The following is a 17,735-nucleotide window of genomic DNA, read 5'->3' as shown; positions in this document are numbered from 1 at the left end:
AATCATATTTAAGTAGAGTACTTGAGTAAATTTACTTAGTTACTTTCCACCTATGGTAGTCAGGCAGTGAGATAACAGAAAAACATGGCCTGGATTTGTTAACAGTATGTAAGAATATAATCAGAAACGGTTTTGATTATCTATTAATCATTTCATCAATTAATCTGAAGATGCTATCTTGTGCTGAAGGAAAAATGTACCACACAATTTGAGAAAATTATCTGCAGATTTATTGTGGTTAATAAAGAAAATAATCATTACTTGCAGCCCTATACTGTATATAAAATTGCAGTATCTTGTCTGTTTGACCATCCCCATCGTCTTCTTCCCTCTAACAGAAAGACACTTTGGGAACAGTTTGGAAATTATAGTATTGAGAGAAACAAGCATTAATAGTCTATATCTTTAGGATCATCCCATGTGTTGCATTGCTGATGTGAATCACACTAAATGAATGATACAGGATACTGTAGCAGCCCCCCGCCCCTTAATGTCTGTGCCCCAAGTCTGACCTTGGGCTTTCTCAAGGGATCAGTGCCATGTGTCCCCTCAGCTGTGGAGAATTAAGAGGGAGAGACAGAGCAGAGGAGAGAGGAGGGAGAGAGACTCTACTTGGCATGTATCTAATGTTCAAAGGGTTGATGCCCTTACAATAGGCACTTGATTGACATGTGTGTGTGCATGGGCTACATGGGACACGTATGTATATTCCTGGAGCTGAGGTTAGATGGGCAGCATGTGTGTGTGTGTGTTGGTGGGTGCCTGTGGGTGTGATAGCTAATCTTGCTTTTGATCCCCTTGACTGGTAAGAGATGGGGGCATGGTGCCTTTATGTCTCCGGGATCAGCTGCACTAAGTCTCAGCTTAAGAAGGGAGATCCGGTGTAAGAGTGAAACTACAAAGGCTGTGTGCCTGAAATAGTGCAGGAAAGGGCTGAGGCATGGGCACATGTTGCTCATCCGATCCATCATAAGTTGCATACATAAGATCAGACGTAGCCACACAAAAAGATGTCCAAGCTTGAAAATTAGTTCTGGCGGAAAGGACAGCTTTGGCTAACAGTGCCCTCTGCTGCCACACATCAGTACAGTACAGGAGACCATCTCAAGGTTGTTCGGTTGGTTTTTCTCGCCTTCTATTGTGATTGCAGAAGGTTGTAGGCTGTTATTGCCAGATCTCCTAGACAGGATTTCTGGGAAGTTTTTATGTAATTGCAAATAATTTAGATGTGGTTACTTTTTTTTTTCATCATGTATGATTCGATTCTGGAGGGAACTTTCCAAAGTCTGAAAAAAGGACATCTATTATGAGGATTATCTTGGCTTGAATCTGGAGACATTTTAATAGGAGCTGTAATAGGAGTGTTTTAAAGATTTTAGAAAATGTTGTGGATTGCATTATGGAAATTGTAGGATCCACGACTTCTGTAGCTTGACCCAGACAATGGATTTAAAGTCAGCATATCGCTCCTGCATCAATTTTGACTGTTCTTTTTGAAATCCGTCTCTCCAAGTCCCAAGGGTGTAAGACAGTACAATACAAAATTGCTGGATTAGACTTTTAAGTCTTGGTAAATCTTCAAACTTGCTTGTGATTAATGCTATAAAGTCAGTTGGCTTGATCTTAAATGATATGGTTGGTATTATTTTCTGTTTTTTATTGTCCACAAATCCCATGACAAGACCACAACCAACAATAAATTTAACCAAGTATTGCCTTGGTATTCAAAGCCTGATGCATCTCATTTCCCTGTGCTGTAGAGCTCTGGACACTGTAGGTTATTTTGAGTCAGTCAGTAGAGCACTGTGTATGAATCCACAGCTGTGAAAAACCCCCTTCTAAAAATGCAGCTATACTCATGTTTAAGTGACACTGTTAAAAACTACAGTGGCAGCTGTTTCAGGAAATTATTTAGTTATTTAAAAAAAACCAACAATTATAATTTGTGACCACTTTTTAAAGAGTTAGATTTACAGTAGGAAAGAATGGACTTCGGGCTGAGAGCCATAGACAGGGTAGGGAAGTTGGAACGTACTGAGAGATTAACATTACTGGTAGTTTCATAGGACCTCTGAACAATATGTACAATATAGAATAACGCCAAACAAGAAACAACAGATGACAGGAGTCATATCTGAGAAAGAGAAGAGCCTTTTATTCAGCACTGATTTTATTCCAATCTTTTCAAAGGAGAGAGCAAGGGGAGGATTGTTTTGAGAATCAGCTGAAGGTGACGGGGGGAAGCAATGAGGATAACATGTACATTTTTTTTTTTCCATTTTTCCATTTTTTCCAGCAACAAATGTTCAGAGTGGGAAAATACACTCAATTCAAGCCTGGTTACTGTTTGTATTTTCCTACTGTGAGCATTTACAGGTACAGTACAACTGATCGAGGAAAAGTACCGCGACCATACAGCTTTGACCATATTGTTTCTACATTTTTCTTGTTGTTTCTTGTTCACTTGTTTCTTAGTAGTGTAGAATTCTTACATTTAAGAAAAAAAACCTCTAGGCAAACGATAAAACTCATTTTTCACTTTTGGCCCTGAATGTATATAATTTACAGATCTTATTCTTAACAAGCCAACCTTTGAAATACATACAATCAGCCATGTGATTTCAGCTTCCATCCAATTCAAATGAAATACTGCTGCTTTTGAAGTACTTCATACATGATTGTTGCGTTTGTTTTGCAGGAGGGAAGATCTGAGTTACTTTTTCCACTTGTCCAAGTTATTTGGCATGAACACTACGAAACTGTTGAATAACCAAATTACCAATGTTTGGCTAAGTCCTAGTGTTACATCTGGAGAGCTTTACAGTAGCAGTGTAACCCAAGATAGTGACCTTTTTTTTTTAAAGGAAAAAGACAAAAGGTAAGGGAAAGTGGTGAATCATCACTTTACAAAGGCAGAAGAATGCACCAAATGAATGTTTGTAGCCTGCGTTCATTTGGTTCAAACATACTGTAAACCAACCACTTTAAGGAGAGGCTAGTAGTTGTCTCACCTTTGAGTCTCTAAAAAGAAGCATCACAAATGAACAACCCAAACACCAGAACAGAAGCAATGACGGATAAAGATGAGGCAAAGCACAATGTTTCTTTGAAAATTAGGAAGAGAAATGCTAGGAAGAGAAAGTCCTATTTAGCCAGCTCCTGAGCATGGCTTTTGTTCTGCTTCGTCCACTCTGGTGAAAAGGGGCTTAACCTGCAAACCCCACAACACCAACAGACTCCAGCAGAACCATGAGGTAGATCACTGGTCAAACTGACCACAAGAGAAAAAAAAAAAGAAAAAAAAAAAACCTCCTAAATGATGTAATTTCATAAAAGTATGGCGCTTGTTTCATGTCATGTCTTGAAGTTTAAAAAAAAAAAAAAAGAGAAAAAGGAAAATAAGAATTACCTTGCTCTGAGTTTGTCACCATTCTTTTTTTTCCTCAGTATTGCCGTGGGACTCTCATTGTCTTTATTGCTACCAGACAACTAGATAGCGAAACACTCACTGGAAATCTCCATGATTTCACACACACACATTTGATAGAAATATGACACCTGATCAAGTTTGATGAAAAATGTTGGAGAATGTTTGATGTGGCGTAAGGAAGGCACCTTTTCCAATAATAAATTCATTAATTTCCTAATGAAATGGTCACCTGTGTCAGCTGTCAAGTGCAGTTGAATGTAAAATTGATTTTGTGAGCTTTTCTCTGGTCACTTTGAAAAGAGTTCTGAAACTTCAAACTTCAGTGCAAACAACGTTTTGCAAGGTTTTTCATATGTCACAAATAAAGGAAACTATAAAATCATAGAAACCTTGAAGGGGGAAAATATCTCAATCTCATGCATTTTAATACCCCATAGTAATGGGAAGGGGGGGACTAAGTTGGAGACAGAGGGGTGGGGGATGGGGTGGGTAGGGTCCTCTGGTATTGGTTTGAGAATCCATGAAAAAAGACGAAAAGAGGAGCGTGTTGTTTCTTATCAAAATAAATCTTGTTTTTTGTCTGTGATTAGCCAACTGCTTGAGTCCATTTACACTGTCGTCATTTTCCACCATAAATGTCGGGGCTGTGCAAAAAAGTTCATGTTTCTGGTCCAATCAGAGAAGGCGGTGAGCGTTTTCGGTGAGTGATGTCATCAGCAACTCCCCACCTGCCCTCTGGCTCACAGAGCAGTTAAAACAGCCTAAGAATAAAGACACAGAAAACAGAAACGCTGGTTTAAACACTATAAACCAGGATGATCAGCGACATTAGGACACAGTGTAGTGGTATTTTTTATCTTCATTCTGCTTATTTAAAGTTGCCCTCCGCTCAGGAACGTGTTTTTCTTATTGCGTCTGATGCTAGAAGGCTGCTCTTCTCTCTGTTCTTCTGCTGAAGGAAGAAAGCTTCTCCACGTTCACCTGAACACTGAGTTTAACACGTGTGCATGAGCAGGATTTTTGAGGCAGTTTGGAAGCTAAACATGGTCCAACATACAGCTTACACGTGTGTGATTTGTCAGGTGGAAACTTGAAGTTGAGAATGGATTTTTCAGTGGAGTGGGAGACATCTCGTGTCAAGCAGTTGAACTTTTGAAATGAGAAATATTTGCACATTCATAGATTCCTAAATTTTTAAATCAGTTGGTTTAGAGTCACACACAAATTGCTGTAATCTTGACTTTATATTTTCATGCCTCAAAACAACAACTGAAAGAGATTTGTTTGCTGAACCATTATTAACCAGTTACTTCAAACACATAAACCCTTGGTGTCTTATTAGAAAGTGGTGATATAACTTCTATTATGTGGCAGCTTTTACATCAGATGGCCTGCATTCAGAAAGTGAAGTGTACCTGTGATTACTTGCTGAGCTGACTGTAAGGAGATGAGTTGTTGGATGAATCCACTTGTTGCGGCGTGCCATTTTCCTGAAAAGCAAAACAGCATCTCTCATTCAGAGCGTGATAATAACTATCATCACTGCGTTTGCACTGAGATAATTGATAGCTTTAGAGGCTGAACACTTCAAAAACAACTCAAGGCCTCATGATTGGAAGAAGACTGGACTGCCATGGGCTTTCGTAATTTTCTGAAACAATTATTACTTTAAGGTACAGAGTTAAATAAGACTAAGACACAATAAACTTACAGGTGGTGCCTGCATGGGAGGATACTGAGGCATGTAAGCTCCCTGGACACCATGGTTGGCAGCAATATACTGTAAGATAAGAACAAATAAGATTAAAGCCAAACTACTGAATGATAAGTTACATATAGTCAGGCCTGAAAGACTGCCTTGCTATACATGCATCTTGTGTTACTTAACTTTATTTGCATAGCACTTTATTTACATAGCACAGCTGATCCAAAGTTAACAAAGTTTACAGAACAGCAAGAACAAAACCATAAGAAGGACAAAAATAGAAACACAAAGAATCACATGTGTGGTGTAAACCATGCACTTAGAGATAATCAACTCCCTTAAAAAAAGAAAAGAAAGAAAGAAATAAGAAAGATAGAAAGATAGAAAGATAGAAAGAAAGAAAGAAAGAAAGAAAGAAAGAAAGAAAGAAAGAAAGAAAGAAAGAAAGAAAATGCAAGGTAGGAGGAAGGTTATTTCATAACTACTGAGAAAACTGTAGCTGCTGTAGCAGTTAGTTCTTGATATGGAGGATTTCTCTGGTAGTGTGACGAGGGAGCTAAAAATAAAATCAAACTAAACTAATATAGTAGTGAGCCGCTGTTCAGGCATATTTACAAGTCAATGTTAAGTCATTGCGTGAACTGAAACAAGCCTTTTGTCATAATATTACTACGTATTTTCAATGTAATTATAGTTTACACATTCAATTTGGTCAATGCTTTTTGTATATGTTGGATATCCCAGAATTCCACTCACCGCTCCAGTGTTGCCCAATGACAGCTGACCCATCTGCTGAGTAATCATGGCCGTGGGGTGCAGTGACATGGAGGGATCCACAGAGGGAGACATCACAGCAGCCTGTAACACAAGGCAGCCCAGTTTATTTAACCACATATCACATGACACAGTTCCACAAACTAAATTGACCAATTCTGATAAAACACAGATAACACAAAAATACTGCAACAACAGGGCCAGGCAGTGATGAGTATAATTATAGCATGACTTACTGTTTAAAACTTATGTATGTAGGACAGACCAAAAAAGATACGGGCAAAAAAAAAAAAACCCAGATATTTTATTTGTTGGGTTTGTGGGTTTGAGGTTTAAGGTTTGACAAGATGTAAACTTATCCATTTGCAGGACGAAGTCTGTGATAATACAGTATTCCGGGGTAAATATAAAGTATTCCACACTCCTGAGTTATGTCAAGGGACGAACATATATGAAAGGTATGAAACTGCCAGCTCTGTTTTCAGTCTGTTTTCAGATGGCGTATATTCCTTTAAACACGACGCCTTTAGGGAATACACCATTTCCTAGCAAAAAGTGGGGGAGGGGGCCGATCAGCAGAGACACTTGTTCTGCTGGAAACCATCTGTTGGAAGAGTCAAAGAGTCACAAGACTGTCTCTGCTTCAGGCATTTCCTGCTGGATCCACAGAGAGGAGGAGGTGGTTGGGGGGGGGGGGGGGGGGGGGGTGTTTGGGGAGGGAGGGGATGTCTTTTTCGTTGTTCCATTTCTCTTTCATACACACTCCTACACACATATACACACTTACGATATATAAATACACAGCGGCAACATTTCCCAGAACTCATCTCAGCGCTGTCATTCTACATTTGGGGAAGTTTTGGACAGTGTTGGTTTGACTGTGTCAGCAGAACAGGCTGTTTAAAGTAACACTCGGAGTGACTGTGAGCTCAGAGCTTCAGCTGTGGTGGTACCACACACACCCATTTCCTGTACACAGAATAGGAGGTAGTGTATAAGTGTTTAAAAAAAAACAACCCCAAATGCTGGCGTTCCCTTACCGGGTGCTGCATGATATATGGTTGATGTGCCACCCAAGAATGACTCTGTACCTAACAGAGGGTGTGACAGGGAGGGAGGGGCAGAACAAGAGAGAGATGAAAAGAAAAAGTTATTGGTGTGCCTTGAATGAAATGAATATGTTACAAACTAACTTTAGGCCTGCATTAAGCAATATTTTGTAAGTAGAAATGAATGGATTTTAACAGTCTAGATCCCAAATTAGGGTGGCAACAGCATATACCACATAAATCCATCCATCCATCTATCCATCTCTTTTGAAGCCACTACTACCACTCAAGAGATCCTGGTCATCCATGACAGCCCAAATATATCAAGCTTTTCAAACCACCACAGTCACCTCAGCCATTAAGACAACCTCTAAACTATATGACAGTATATTACTGTTCTGCATCCTGTTCTGAGAGCATGACTGTCTTAGGGATTAGGAAGTGCAAAAATCTTCTTCTGCCTATCAACAAATTAACCTGTGTGCCACTGCTGGTGTCCACCAGAGGGCTCTTGGGCTGCCAACCTTCCCCCACAGGCCTTTGTAGCCACAACCCTCAAAGCAAAAGGTAGGTATCAAGTGCAATGCCCACTGGACAAAAGGCGGCACTAGGGAAGGTTCAGGTGCTGTTGATATTGGCAGCACAAACATAGGGTTGCTTGGATGGGACTGCTTGGTGCAGTCTGACCGTTGTCTGTGTGTGTGTACCTAAATTATATCTTACTTGGAGACTTGTAATGCTCATACTGCCAATGAATTGGTCACCTAAAGGGGTGTACCTGAGAGGGAGTGCCTGCTCCATCTGATCGAAAAGGTGAACCTTTCTCAAAAGTAGTTGTGGAGTCAAACGTAAAACTCAAGAAGGCTCATATAGTAAATGTCTTTTGTACCAGAGCCAGTGTGATGTTTGACTTTGCAGTTGTTTAATCAAAGGTAAAGCCATTTTTTTCGCCTGAGCTTACTATTTAGAACTTCTCACCAACTCCCCACATGATGGGAATGTCTACTACACAGGCCTGGATGATCCAAACATGTTGTTGATTTATATGGAGCCCATCTGGTAGAGGAATCTATTCAAAACCTCTATTGTGAGTTGCAACCCTGGTAGACAAGCTCCCACACATTCATCCCTCCTGTTCGAATGAATTTCAAGCAACGGATGTTCAGTGGTCGGAAGTGTTTATGGTACACAGAAAGTAAAGTTTTTTTTTTGACAGCTTCACTTCCACAAACCACTAAGCTCACTGCTATATTAAATGATTGCTAGTTGCCCAAGCTCATCAAACATTCAAACATTCAAATGATCATCCGCTGCCATATGGAGCTGCCAAAGTGTGAGGTGGCCCAGGGCAGCTTGAACACCTATTCTTACATCTATAGCACCTGTACAACCCACACACAAGCAAAAATACAGCCTAACATAAACACACCATAACCTCAAATGCAACGTGGAGGGGAAGAGAGAGACAGTATGAGAGAGATGATTTAAATTCACTTCTGGCTGATGGACACGTTTATGTTCACCCATTAAAGGGATCCTCTGCAGTACCTGGTACGCAGAGACTGGAGACATGTAGGGAGACATCGCAGGCTGCACAGTCATTATCCTGTTGGTCACTGGATACGGAGAGGGATAGTACCTAGGAAACAGACAGTATTTCAAAATAAGGCTGAGGATTTATGAGGAGAATAAAAAGCGGAATGACGTCATGAACTGTTATAACCTGAGTGCAACTTACCCATTCTGTATAGCTGCTGAGGAGGGGTCATAGGTGAGAGTCATTGCACCCTATGGTGGGGAAATAGTTGATAATTATTAGACAAGAATTACTTGTTTGTATCTTATTACTGTTTGAACCCAACATGGAGTAATGGGCTAGGGTTAGGGTTAGTATGAATAAAATTGATCACTTCATCAGTTATAATATGGGGAAAAAATTAGTGTTAAAAATATTTGTTTTTCATTGCTCATTTTTGTTTGTGCTTTATAATTATCACTGATTAATGAATTAATTAAGAGTTAATTTTCCATGAAATGGCTCCACAATACCCTGACATATTTAAAAGCAGGAATGGTTATTTTGGTAAATATTATTGCCAGTGATCTATGAATTCCCCTGTAGACAATGAAGATCTGAAGATTTAATTATGAAAGTTTTTCAAGTTGGTTGGATGTTTTTATAAAACTGATTAAAATTGTAGCTATAGCTGCACTCTGGTTCTGTCTTATGTGAATTTATGGTGTCTTATAAGCCAAAGTGTGCAGCCTGGGCATTGTTGTGTGCATGACATTGTACACTAAAAACTTCATTAATTCTCTTTCACTTCATTAATAAGTAGCGCAGAGGGGGCAAAATCCAAAATACATGTAAGATGAAAGTTGGGTACGTACTAATCTGAGATCCCCTGTCTGTCCATTGGGAACAAATCCACTGTGAGCATGTTTCTTCCTCTGACTGTCTGCAAACTTACACAGCAAGGGCTGAGAAGGAGCTGTGGACAAAGCACAAAAACCGACATACAGTCACTCCATAATTAATTATCACTGCCTCCACAGTTTGTATGGAAAAGAAAGCGTACAGAAAGAGGGAAATGTTTCCTACCCAGAGCACCAGAAGCAATCTTGATAAACTTTCCATTGAAGTGGGAGATGACTGCATTACACTGCTCTGTTGTGTCCATCCTGACAGGGTGGGGGACATGAAACAACAGCCATGACTCATAAATAAGTCACACAGGGTCGATTTACAGTAAAAATTTCCCTCAACACAAAGTGGTATTGTTAGGCATGACGCAAACTGGGATAACTCTTGGCACTTCACACAAAACTTGAACATGATTGCCCTCTTGATTTTTAAGGCCAGTTCACATTCTGTGCAGTTATAACAGACAACCACAGCAGACTCAGACTCTTACACAGATATTCTTGGCTGTGTGTATATGGAACAAGAACTTTTCCCCTTCAAAACAAAAGCAGGTTTGGCAATTGTATCGCAATTTAAGATTCAGTGAGAAAATTATTTTGAAAATCATTGCAAAAGTCAAAGAAAATAATTCAACTCAAACACAGCCTCTATATCTGACGGCAGTTTAAACACAAAGGAGGTCCTCTACAGACAACAGGTCATGACTGATTCTAGTTAATAAGTCTGACTACAAGTGTGAACGTAGCCCCTAATTGCAATAAACCTCAACCTCCAGTGATTCGTGTTATTGTGACTGTAATTACAAATTGTTGAAAACACACCATAATAGTAAAGAAATGTTGCAAATATTCCTATTTTTAACAATAATTGACAAACTACTGTACTTGAAAAATAGCTACACAGTGACAATAGTAAGTACTAGATAGAGTTATATGAGTGGTAATTTGTGTATTAGTTCATATGTATAATCACAGGGTTTGAAATGAACACTCCTTTCTTTCTATCTTCTGTGACTGACCTGGCGAAGCCCACACCTCGGCTGTTGCCGCTGTAGTCTCGGAGGATCCGTGTGGAGACAACCTGGCCAAAGGGCTGCAGCATGTTCTCCAACTCTTTCTCATCCACAGAGAGAGGCAAGTTGGAAATGTACAGATTTGTCGGATCCTGCTCCTGTTGCTGTTCACACAAAAGTATATAAATGTATTGAATATAATGTGTTTTATAGTATATTTTGCATATCTGACCTGAGAGAGATCCACAAGCAAAAATGCAACAATAGCTCCTCATGAACCAGGGACGTTTGCATTCAAACACAGATACAGGCATTTCTTCAGTGACACATGAATGTCTAACAGAATATATTTTCCTCTGCTGTGAAACTTGTCTGTGTGGATCAGGGTTTGAGACTGAGCTAAGGTATGGCTAATGGTCAAAGGAAGACATTTCGTTCAGCAAACATTCATAAGCTCTCCTGCACACACACATGAACACACTAATGCATACACACACTGAAACAGACTTCATCTGTACTGCATAGCAGCTCAGCACCTCTCCGGTCTTCCCTAGAAACAGCAGGAGAGCAGCGTAGCCTAGCTACCACAACACACAAACTGTGTTCTGCTGTGTTTGTTCCAACAGAGCAGCTACATGCAGGTCTTCGGAGAGCAACCCTTCATCAATGAACTGGGAACTGGGCTGAGAAAGGGAAGGGACTGAAAAAAATTTGATGATCCAGACAATTTCCGCTGCCCACTGCGAGACAAATCACAGATGTGATGCAGAAATATCCTGTTTGTTGTCTAAGAATATTTTTGAAAAATGAAAAACTGGTGTGCTTTGTTTTAAAGGATCTACCATGGTTCAGAGCAGTAGTACTGCTGCTATAGTGCTTTGGTGCAGAAATGCCTATATCAGTATGCATGAATGATAATTGTCATGACTAAATGTGAAACAGTAATAATACTGGTTGAAATCAATATTTTCTATACAGTCTAAAGAAGAAAGATGGTGTGTGAGTTGGTGGTCCTGTGTCTAACGTGTCACACTGACTGACAGGTTATTTGGCAGAGAGAGATGTGACATCTGGTTTCTACAGTGAAAGTAAATGGGGTCACGGGAAGAACAGCTTGTCAGCTGAGGTCATGTGATCAGTCTAATGTCCTTCTCCAACACACACCAGACACATGCACACATTAAAGACGTACAACCCCACAGAGATGTTCGCGAGCAAGACAAATATGCACACACACACACACACACACACAGACAGGTTCACGCACATGCTTGTACCAAACTCACCTTGGCCATCTGGGCCTGTATGCCGCTGGTTTTCAGAGCATGTACAGCCTTTAAAGCAGCCGCTGGGCTGTCGAAGTCCACAAAGCCATAACCTGTAGTTGGTAGAGCAGTATTTACATTTTGTTTTATCACTGTTACTGATGGATGGGTAATGTATGTTGATATTCATTGTCTATCACTCCAATATCAAGATATATTTTATATTATCAATCATGACACACAACCTTGTTGTCTCACTAATCACTACAAAACTATTTTTAAAATTGTGTTTTCTGCAGTATTTTAGAGGAACAGTTCAATATTTCGCGGACTCTGGTTATTCAGTCTTTAATGAGAGACTTCATGCCACTCTCATGTCTGTGCAGTAAATATGTAGGCCTAGCTGGAGCCAGCAGCTGGTTATCTTAGCTTAGCATAAAGACTGGAAACAGGGGGCCTAAGTGCTAACCTAGCTCTGAGCAAGGGTAAAATAATCTATTTACCAGCTCCTCTACAGATCACTAATTAATAGGTTATATCTTGTTTGCTTAATCTGTACAAAACCAGAGTTTGTAATTGGCAAGCTACAGTTTTACTGGCGATTATTTCTTGTCTGGGCTCAGTAATTTCCTGGAGTCTTGAAGTCAAAATATTGAACTATTCCTTTAAGAACCTATCCAGCATCTATGTCTAACCAAATTTATGACAAAATGCACATACTTTGCCTTTTCACCATTTTCAAAAGCATACCATGTTGTTTCTGATTTTTAAAAATATTTTCCTATCATCCAGTCAGTCACTGGTTTCTGTTTATTTCCATAAAATGTAAATCTGAGACTCTAAACCTGCTTGAGTTAGGTAATCTATCATAATCTGCCTTTGTTTCTGTCAAACTTAATTTATCCTTGTATGGCAATCAGTGTACACTTTCAGCTGTGATGCCATACAACAATATAACAAGGTAGACAAAAATAAAAGCACCACATTCACTGGTCATGTTCACAGTGATAGATTACCCAACTCAAGCAAGTATTCGTCGTAGCAAGTTGATCTTCATAGCCTATGGAAATGAATGGAGAACTGGCGAGGAGAGGATTTCAGTTACATTGTTAAATATACCTTTTCTACCAATCTTACAGCACTGAACAATGATGGCTGGTACTATGATTTAATTAATGACCTTACTGACCTTTACATTTGTTGGTTGTCTTGTCCAGGATTGCCTTTGCTGACTGAATCTTGCCATACCTGGGTGCACATCAACATGTAGATTACTGTCAAAGAACTCTATTTGAAAGGAGTCAGCGAGGGAGACTGGTGATCATCTTTAATGAAAATGTCTCTGAATCAGCTTAACTTCTCATTATTGATAGTTAATGTCTGTCAAATTTCTGTGTCTCCCTTTGCAGAAGAGAGTACTTTCACTCATCATGACAGCCTAGTGAGATCAGAAATAAAAATCAACACAAGCAGACAAGAACAATTTATGGAAATAATAAAAACTGGTGATGTTCATTGAGATACCTGCTCACTTCAGAAGCACATACTGTACATTAACTACTCTCCCCTACATGTTTCCAAACACTATGAATCCAATTTCAGTGTTTCGGGCTTTGTTGCATGTCTGACCTTATACTAAAGTTGAACTGTGACACAAGCTGTGAGCTAAGTGCACACACCATACAGACTGAATGCCCAGCTTACATTTCCATTCAGACCTTGTTGCTATGAAAAGCGCTTTCATTTCTGCTTTGTGCTGGCAAACACCATTGGGAACATGAACAAAACACAAGCAAACAGGACACAAACAGCTGCTGCTGCTGCTGGTTACATGGGTGAATGCCTCTCTCCATATGTTTGTGATTCAGAGGGAAGGAGAGGGGACAAAACTCCACTAATTATGGCACCTACCATACTAACCACTCAGACTGAAGCCTACAGTATCAAGTACTGAACATGTTCACTGGGCTGCTTTATATGACTGTTTTTTTTTCGCTTATCATTTTCCCAGGCTGCTTCTCGTATCAGATTTGAGCTATGACTTCTTTAAGTGTGTCTGTTGGTAGAGATAGTGATACTACATTGAAACACAGAATAATAACATTGTTAATGAGTCAGAAATCGAATAAACAAATACTGAAATTCTTGGAAATACCCCTTTTTGTTTTCTTGCCAAGAGTTACATAAGAAGATTGATAACACTCTCATAACTGTACAGGAAATCTGAAGCTACCACCACAGCTGGTTAGCTTAGCACAAAGACTAGAAACAGGGGAAACAGCTAGCCTGGCTCTGCCCAAAGATAACAAAATACGCCTAACATTACCAGCCCTTTAAAATGCCCTAATTAACATTACAAAAACTTAAGTGTAAAAATAAATGATTGTGGTTTTACAGGGGTTCGCTGTGTCCCTGTCTCCAGGCTTTGTGCTAAGCTAAGCTAACAATCTCCTGTCCGTGGCTTCTTATTTATTGTATAGGTACAAATTTGGTATTAATCTTCTCATCTAACTCTTGACAAGAAACCAAATGAGTGTTTCTTTTTTCCCAAAATGTAAAAATATTCATTTAAATCAAGAATGAATTCACAAAAAAGCATTACTTAATAGTTACGTTGACTTAAATGTGCAACTAAAAACAGCAAGTTACAAATTGTACAGTATGTACCTGTGGTCAGGGAAAAAACTGTCATCAAAAATTAGACTACGAATGACATTGTATTTCATATCTTAAGCCTGCTACAAGCTGCTTTTTTCAGCAAACAAGCATATCAGTGCAAAACACTGGTGTGCACACACATAAGCACACTTGTAGTGTTCATACTATATGCGTGGGTACTCACTGGTGACAGAGTTTGACCAGGTCCAGGTCTGTAGTAGCAGGAGGCAGGCCCCGGATGTACAGGTTAGTTTTGCTGAGCTGCTCCAGGCCTGTGCTGCTGCAGTTGCTGCTGCTGCTGGGACTGGACGGAGTCATGGGGTAGGACTGCACACAGGAAACCCACTGTTAGCAATGCGTATGGGAGCTAGATAATCTAATTTAAACTCAGGTCAACAGTGATCACAAGAACAATTCATCTGTGTGAAACAAAAGTGCAGAAACACACAGAGGACACAATCTGACTTTGTTATTTCATGTGCATGCTACAGTAAACGTCGTTCTTGTACTCTTTAGATGATAAGCACTGCTCATCGATGATCCACATAGCAGTCAAGTCTTCTATCTTGTCACAATGTCAGCCTAAAGTGGTGGGAGTCTGCAGTACAGTACTTAATTTCATGCTACTTTCTACTTTACTATGTTTCAGAGGTAAATATTGTATTTTTTACTCTACTACTTTGATGTGACGCTTACTGCTACTTTACAAATTCAGATTTTACATGAAAACATATGTTGAGCTTTTAAATATGATGCAGCCGATTACTACTTAACCACCCTTTAGTGTATAAAGCACCTGAAATTAGCTGCACATTGACAAAATTACAACATTAATTATATCCAAGGATATCATTCATTAGTGATACACTTTGAATGGCGTGTTCCTGCATTATGAATACTTTTACTTTTATACTTAAAGTACATTTTGTAAATAATACTTATGTACTTCTACTAAAGTAACATTTTAATATGAGACTTTTAATTGTAATGAAATGTGAGTATTTTCACTTAAGTAAGGATTTGAATATACTTCTTCTGCCACTGTCAGGGTCTCAGTGGTAGGTAAGGTTGACCTTTAGGCTCCTGGTGGTTCTGTCTGCCAATAAACTACAGAGGACATTAAAAGATATTTATTTTTTTTATGTGGGCGTTTATGAATCACAATGCGATTAAATCAGTGCTCATGTCGTACATCCTGCTGTAGTGTTTATCAAAAACCAATGGATTTCTTCATACTTGTGAGCCAAACCACACCGCATTGCCCTGCAAAGCATTTCCTTCCCCTTACTCATTCATTAAAATAGCTCCCAGCCAAACCAAACCCTCTCCAGATCAGATCAAAGACAAAGCATGGCAGAATCACACCATCTGTCCATAACCAAAGGACAATCCACTCCAAGTGCCAAAGCCATGGGTACAACTATAACCATGCCAACAAGAATCACTGACATAGTCATCCACAGTTGTGTGTTTGTCAAATGTTCATAGAAGCTATTTTTCTTTTACAGATGAGGCATTGATCGCTGTGGCAGCAACATCTGTTAGGCCTGTTATGTGTTCAAGCTGAGGCCTTACGTTTTTATTGGTATGCAATTACCACACAAACTTTCTTTGAGACCACCAAGGGTTCCCATTAGGCCTCTGAGAGGGTGCGCCCACTCTATTAGACGGCAGCTATGGCGGTACATTTCACAGAGGCAGCATCATGCCTTATAGCAGACTAAACCTGTGCTACACCTACACTGCAAAACTCATTCCCTGCTCCCCTGCAGGGGTTTCGATGTGGTTGGTTGCAGATTCCTGCCCTCAGTATTTTCTAATGAATAAATATGACTGCTGAATCTGAAAGGTGGGTATTTGAGGTCTTACAGGCAGCAGGCTAAAAAAAAAACTGAACCCGCAGTCCACTTCATCTTTAACTGGGATTATATTTCCATCATCAGAGGTGACACGGTGCCTGCCTCCTATTCTCATCTTCCATCTAAATCAAAAGGTGTGATGGAAAAAGCAAAGGGGCAAGGCCTTCAATTACCTTTTTGTTCACCTGAGAGGTCAAAATGAAGGATGCAGGGAGCTCACTTCACTCCAGCACACTGACATACATTACACTGAGCTCTCTCCCTCTCTTTCTTTCTCTCTCTCTCCCTCCCTCCCTCTCTCTCTCTCTCTGGATTCACCCAGAATGCATTAACCTATAAAACAGACTACAGTAACCGTCATGCATATTGACCAGAGTGGATGAGTGGCTGGGCAAACAAGGTTATATGGACATAATAATTAAAGTCTCGGTTGTAGAGCTATAGATCGGGTCAGGGGCTGGTTTTATCTCCCCGTGTAGCCTATCACAGGATCAGCTTCCCGTTTGACAAGTCGGCAGTGGGTCTAATTTTTTTTATACAATCCAATTCATTTGGTAGGCTATTAAAAGGATTTGATATAAATACATATTTTCCACAGGGAAGCCGGAGAGGGCTTTCCAATGCCATTCGCGGCTGCTATTATTCACATTGTTTATTCAAATACTGCCTCAAGCACAAAAAAAAAAAAAAAAAAAAGTAGGCAGAGATGATAAAAAATGTGTGTGTTCCTGGCCTACCTGCTTACGATTGGCTGTCTTCAGCGGGTTGCCTGTGTTCGCAAAGATCATCCTGGAGGTTACGGATAAATTTTTATCTCCCCCCCCCCAAAAAAAAAAAAAAAAAATCGCTACGAGGAGCCAGTAGAGACGGAATCCAAGCGGTGTGAGGAACCTATGAAGCAGCCAGTCGCTCTAACACATCCGCATAATGAACGGGCTGATTAATAGTAATAAAGCCTCGGTCCTGCATAGGTATACTGACACATCTATACAGTCAGATGCGATGGGCCAACCCTCCGGTCCGGTTCATTGATCTACGACGTCCTGCAGCAGACCGCTCGGCAGTCCCACCTACTACAGACCAAACCATCTCCGCCTCTGCAGGGAGGTTGACATCAAATAAACTGCGTGGTCGCCTCGTAAAAACTCGCACTGGAGGTTTATTTTTTTGTGACAAAGGCGGATTTGGACGTCTGGTTTTCTGTGGCTCCGTTTATAATCGGATGCTTGCGCTTTCGGGTTTGATTTGTTGGCACACAATCACTTGGCCTGAACACTCGCCGCCTTTCATGTTGTCGTCGCCCGCACATACCAAACATTCTTCACCCCCACCTCCTCCAACCACACACACACACACACACACACACACACACCCTCTTCCTCTTCCTACCCTTCCCCCCACCCAACACACTACATGTCAGAGAATCAGGATGCAATGAAATATAAGCAGGGACTGGCCTCGGCTGGAGGTCACAGGCTCCCTGCAAACCCAACAATTGGAGAGTGGATTAATAAACACAAACAGGGAACAAATATATTTAGTAGAGACATGTACTTAA

The 17,735-nt window shown here is 40.2% G+C and overlaps 1 protein-coding gene across 3 annotated transcripts; it reads right to left on the bottom strand.

The window, feature by feature from the left end:
- Positions 1 to 2,135: 2,135 nt before the first annotated feature.
- Positions 2,136 to 17,245, bottom strand: rbms1a (RNA binding motif, single stranded interacting protein 1a). 3 transcript variants are annotated; one of them, XM_071489383.1, is made up of 14 exons: positions 16,915 to 17,245; positions 14,503 to 14,645; positions 12,850 to 12,908; positions 11,682 to 11,773; positions 10,402 to 10,559; positions 9,561 to 9,640; positions 9,350 to 9,450; positions 8,697 to 8,746; positions 8,507 to 8,597; positions 6,950 to 7,000; positions 5,892 to 5,993; positions 5,142 to 5,210; positions 4,846 to 4,920; positions 2,136 to 4,191 (listed from the first exon to the last, which is right to left on the bottom strand). In XM_071489383.1, exons 1-13 carry the CDS (start codon positions 16,963 to 16,965, stop codon positions 4,852 to 4,854), a joined length of 1,116 nt encoding a protein of 371 aa, XP_071345484.1. In that variant the 5' UTR covers positions 16,966 to 17,245; the 3' UTR covers positions 2,136 to 4,191; positions 4,846 to 4,851. The 3 variants fall into 3 exon arrangements, with proteins under 3 accessions (XP_071345484.1, XP_071345486.1, XP_071345485.1); XM_071489385.1 differs by having other exon boundaries at positions 16,923 to 17,001; XM_071489384.1 differs by lacking the exon at positions 6,950 to 7,000 and having other exon boundaries at positions 16,915 to 17,217.
- Positions 17,246 to 17,735: the final 490 nt, after the last annotated feature.

Source organism: Trachinotus anak, unplaced genomic scaffold (assembly GCF_046630095.1).
Source record: "Trachinotus anak isolate AG129_WGS33_773 ecotype Australia unplaced genomic scaffold, CSIRO_AGI_Tana_v1 ptg000011l, whole genome shotgun sequence".
NCBI lineage: Eukaryota > Metazoa > Chordata > Actinopteri > Carangiformes > Carangidae > Trachinotus > Trachinotus anak.
This window is presented reverse-complemented; position numbering and strand designations above follow the sequence as displayed.

What these genes read in the sequence shown, in the direction of transcription:
- rbms1a (XM_071489383.1), bottom strand. Translation starts at nt 16,965, where the DNA reads ATGATCTTTGCGAACACAGGCAACCCGCTGAAGACAGCCAATCGTAAG. An exon ending in CTGGTCAAACTCTGTCACCA is followed by an intron (nt 12,909 to 14,502) that starts GTGAGTACCCAC and finishes ATGTGCACCCAG; the next exon opens with GTATGGCAAGATTCAGTCAG. An exon ending in CATATATCATGCAGCACCCG is followed by an intron (nt 5,994 to 6,949) that starts GTAAGGGAACGC and finishes CTTGTGTTACAG; the next exon opens with GCTGCTGTGATGTCTCCCTC.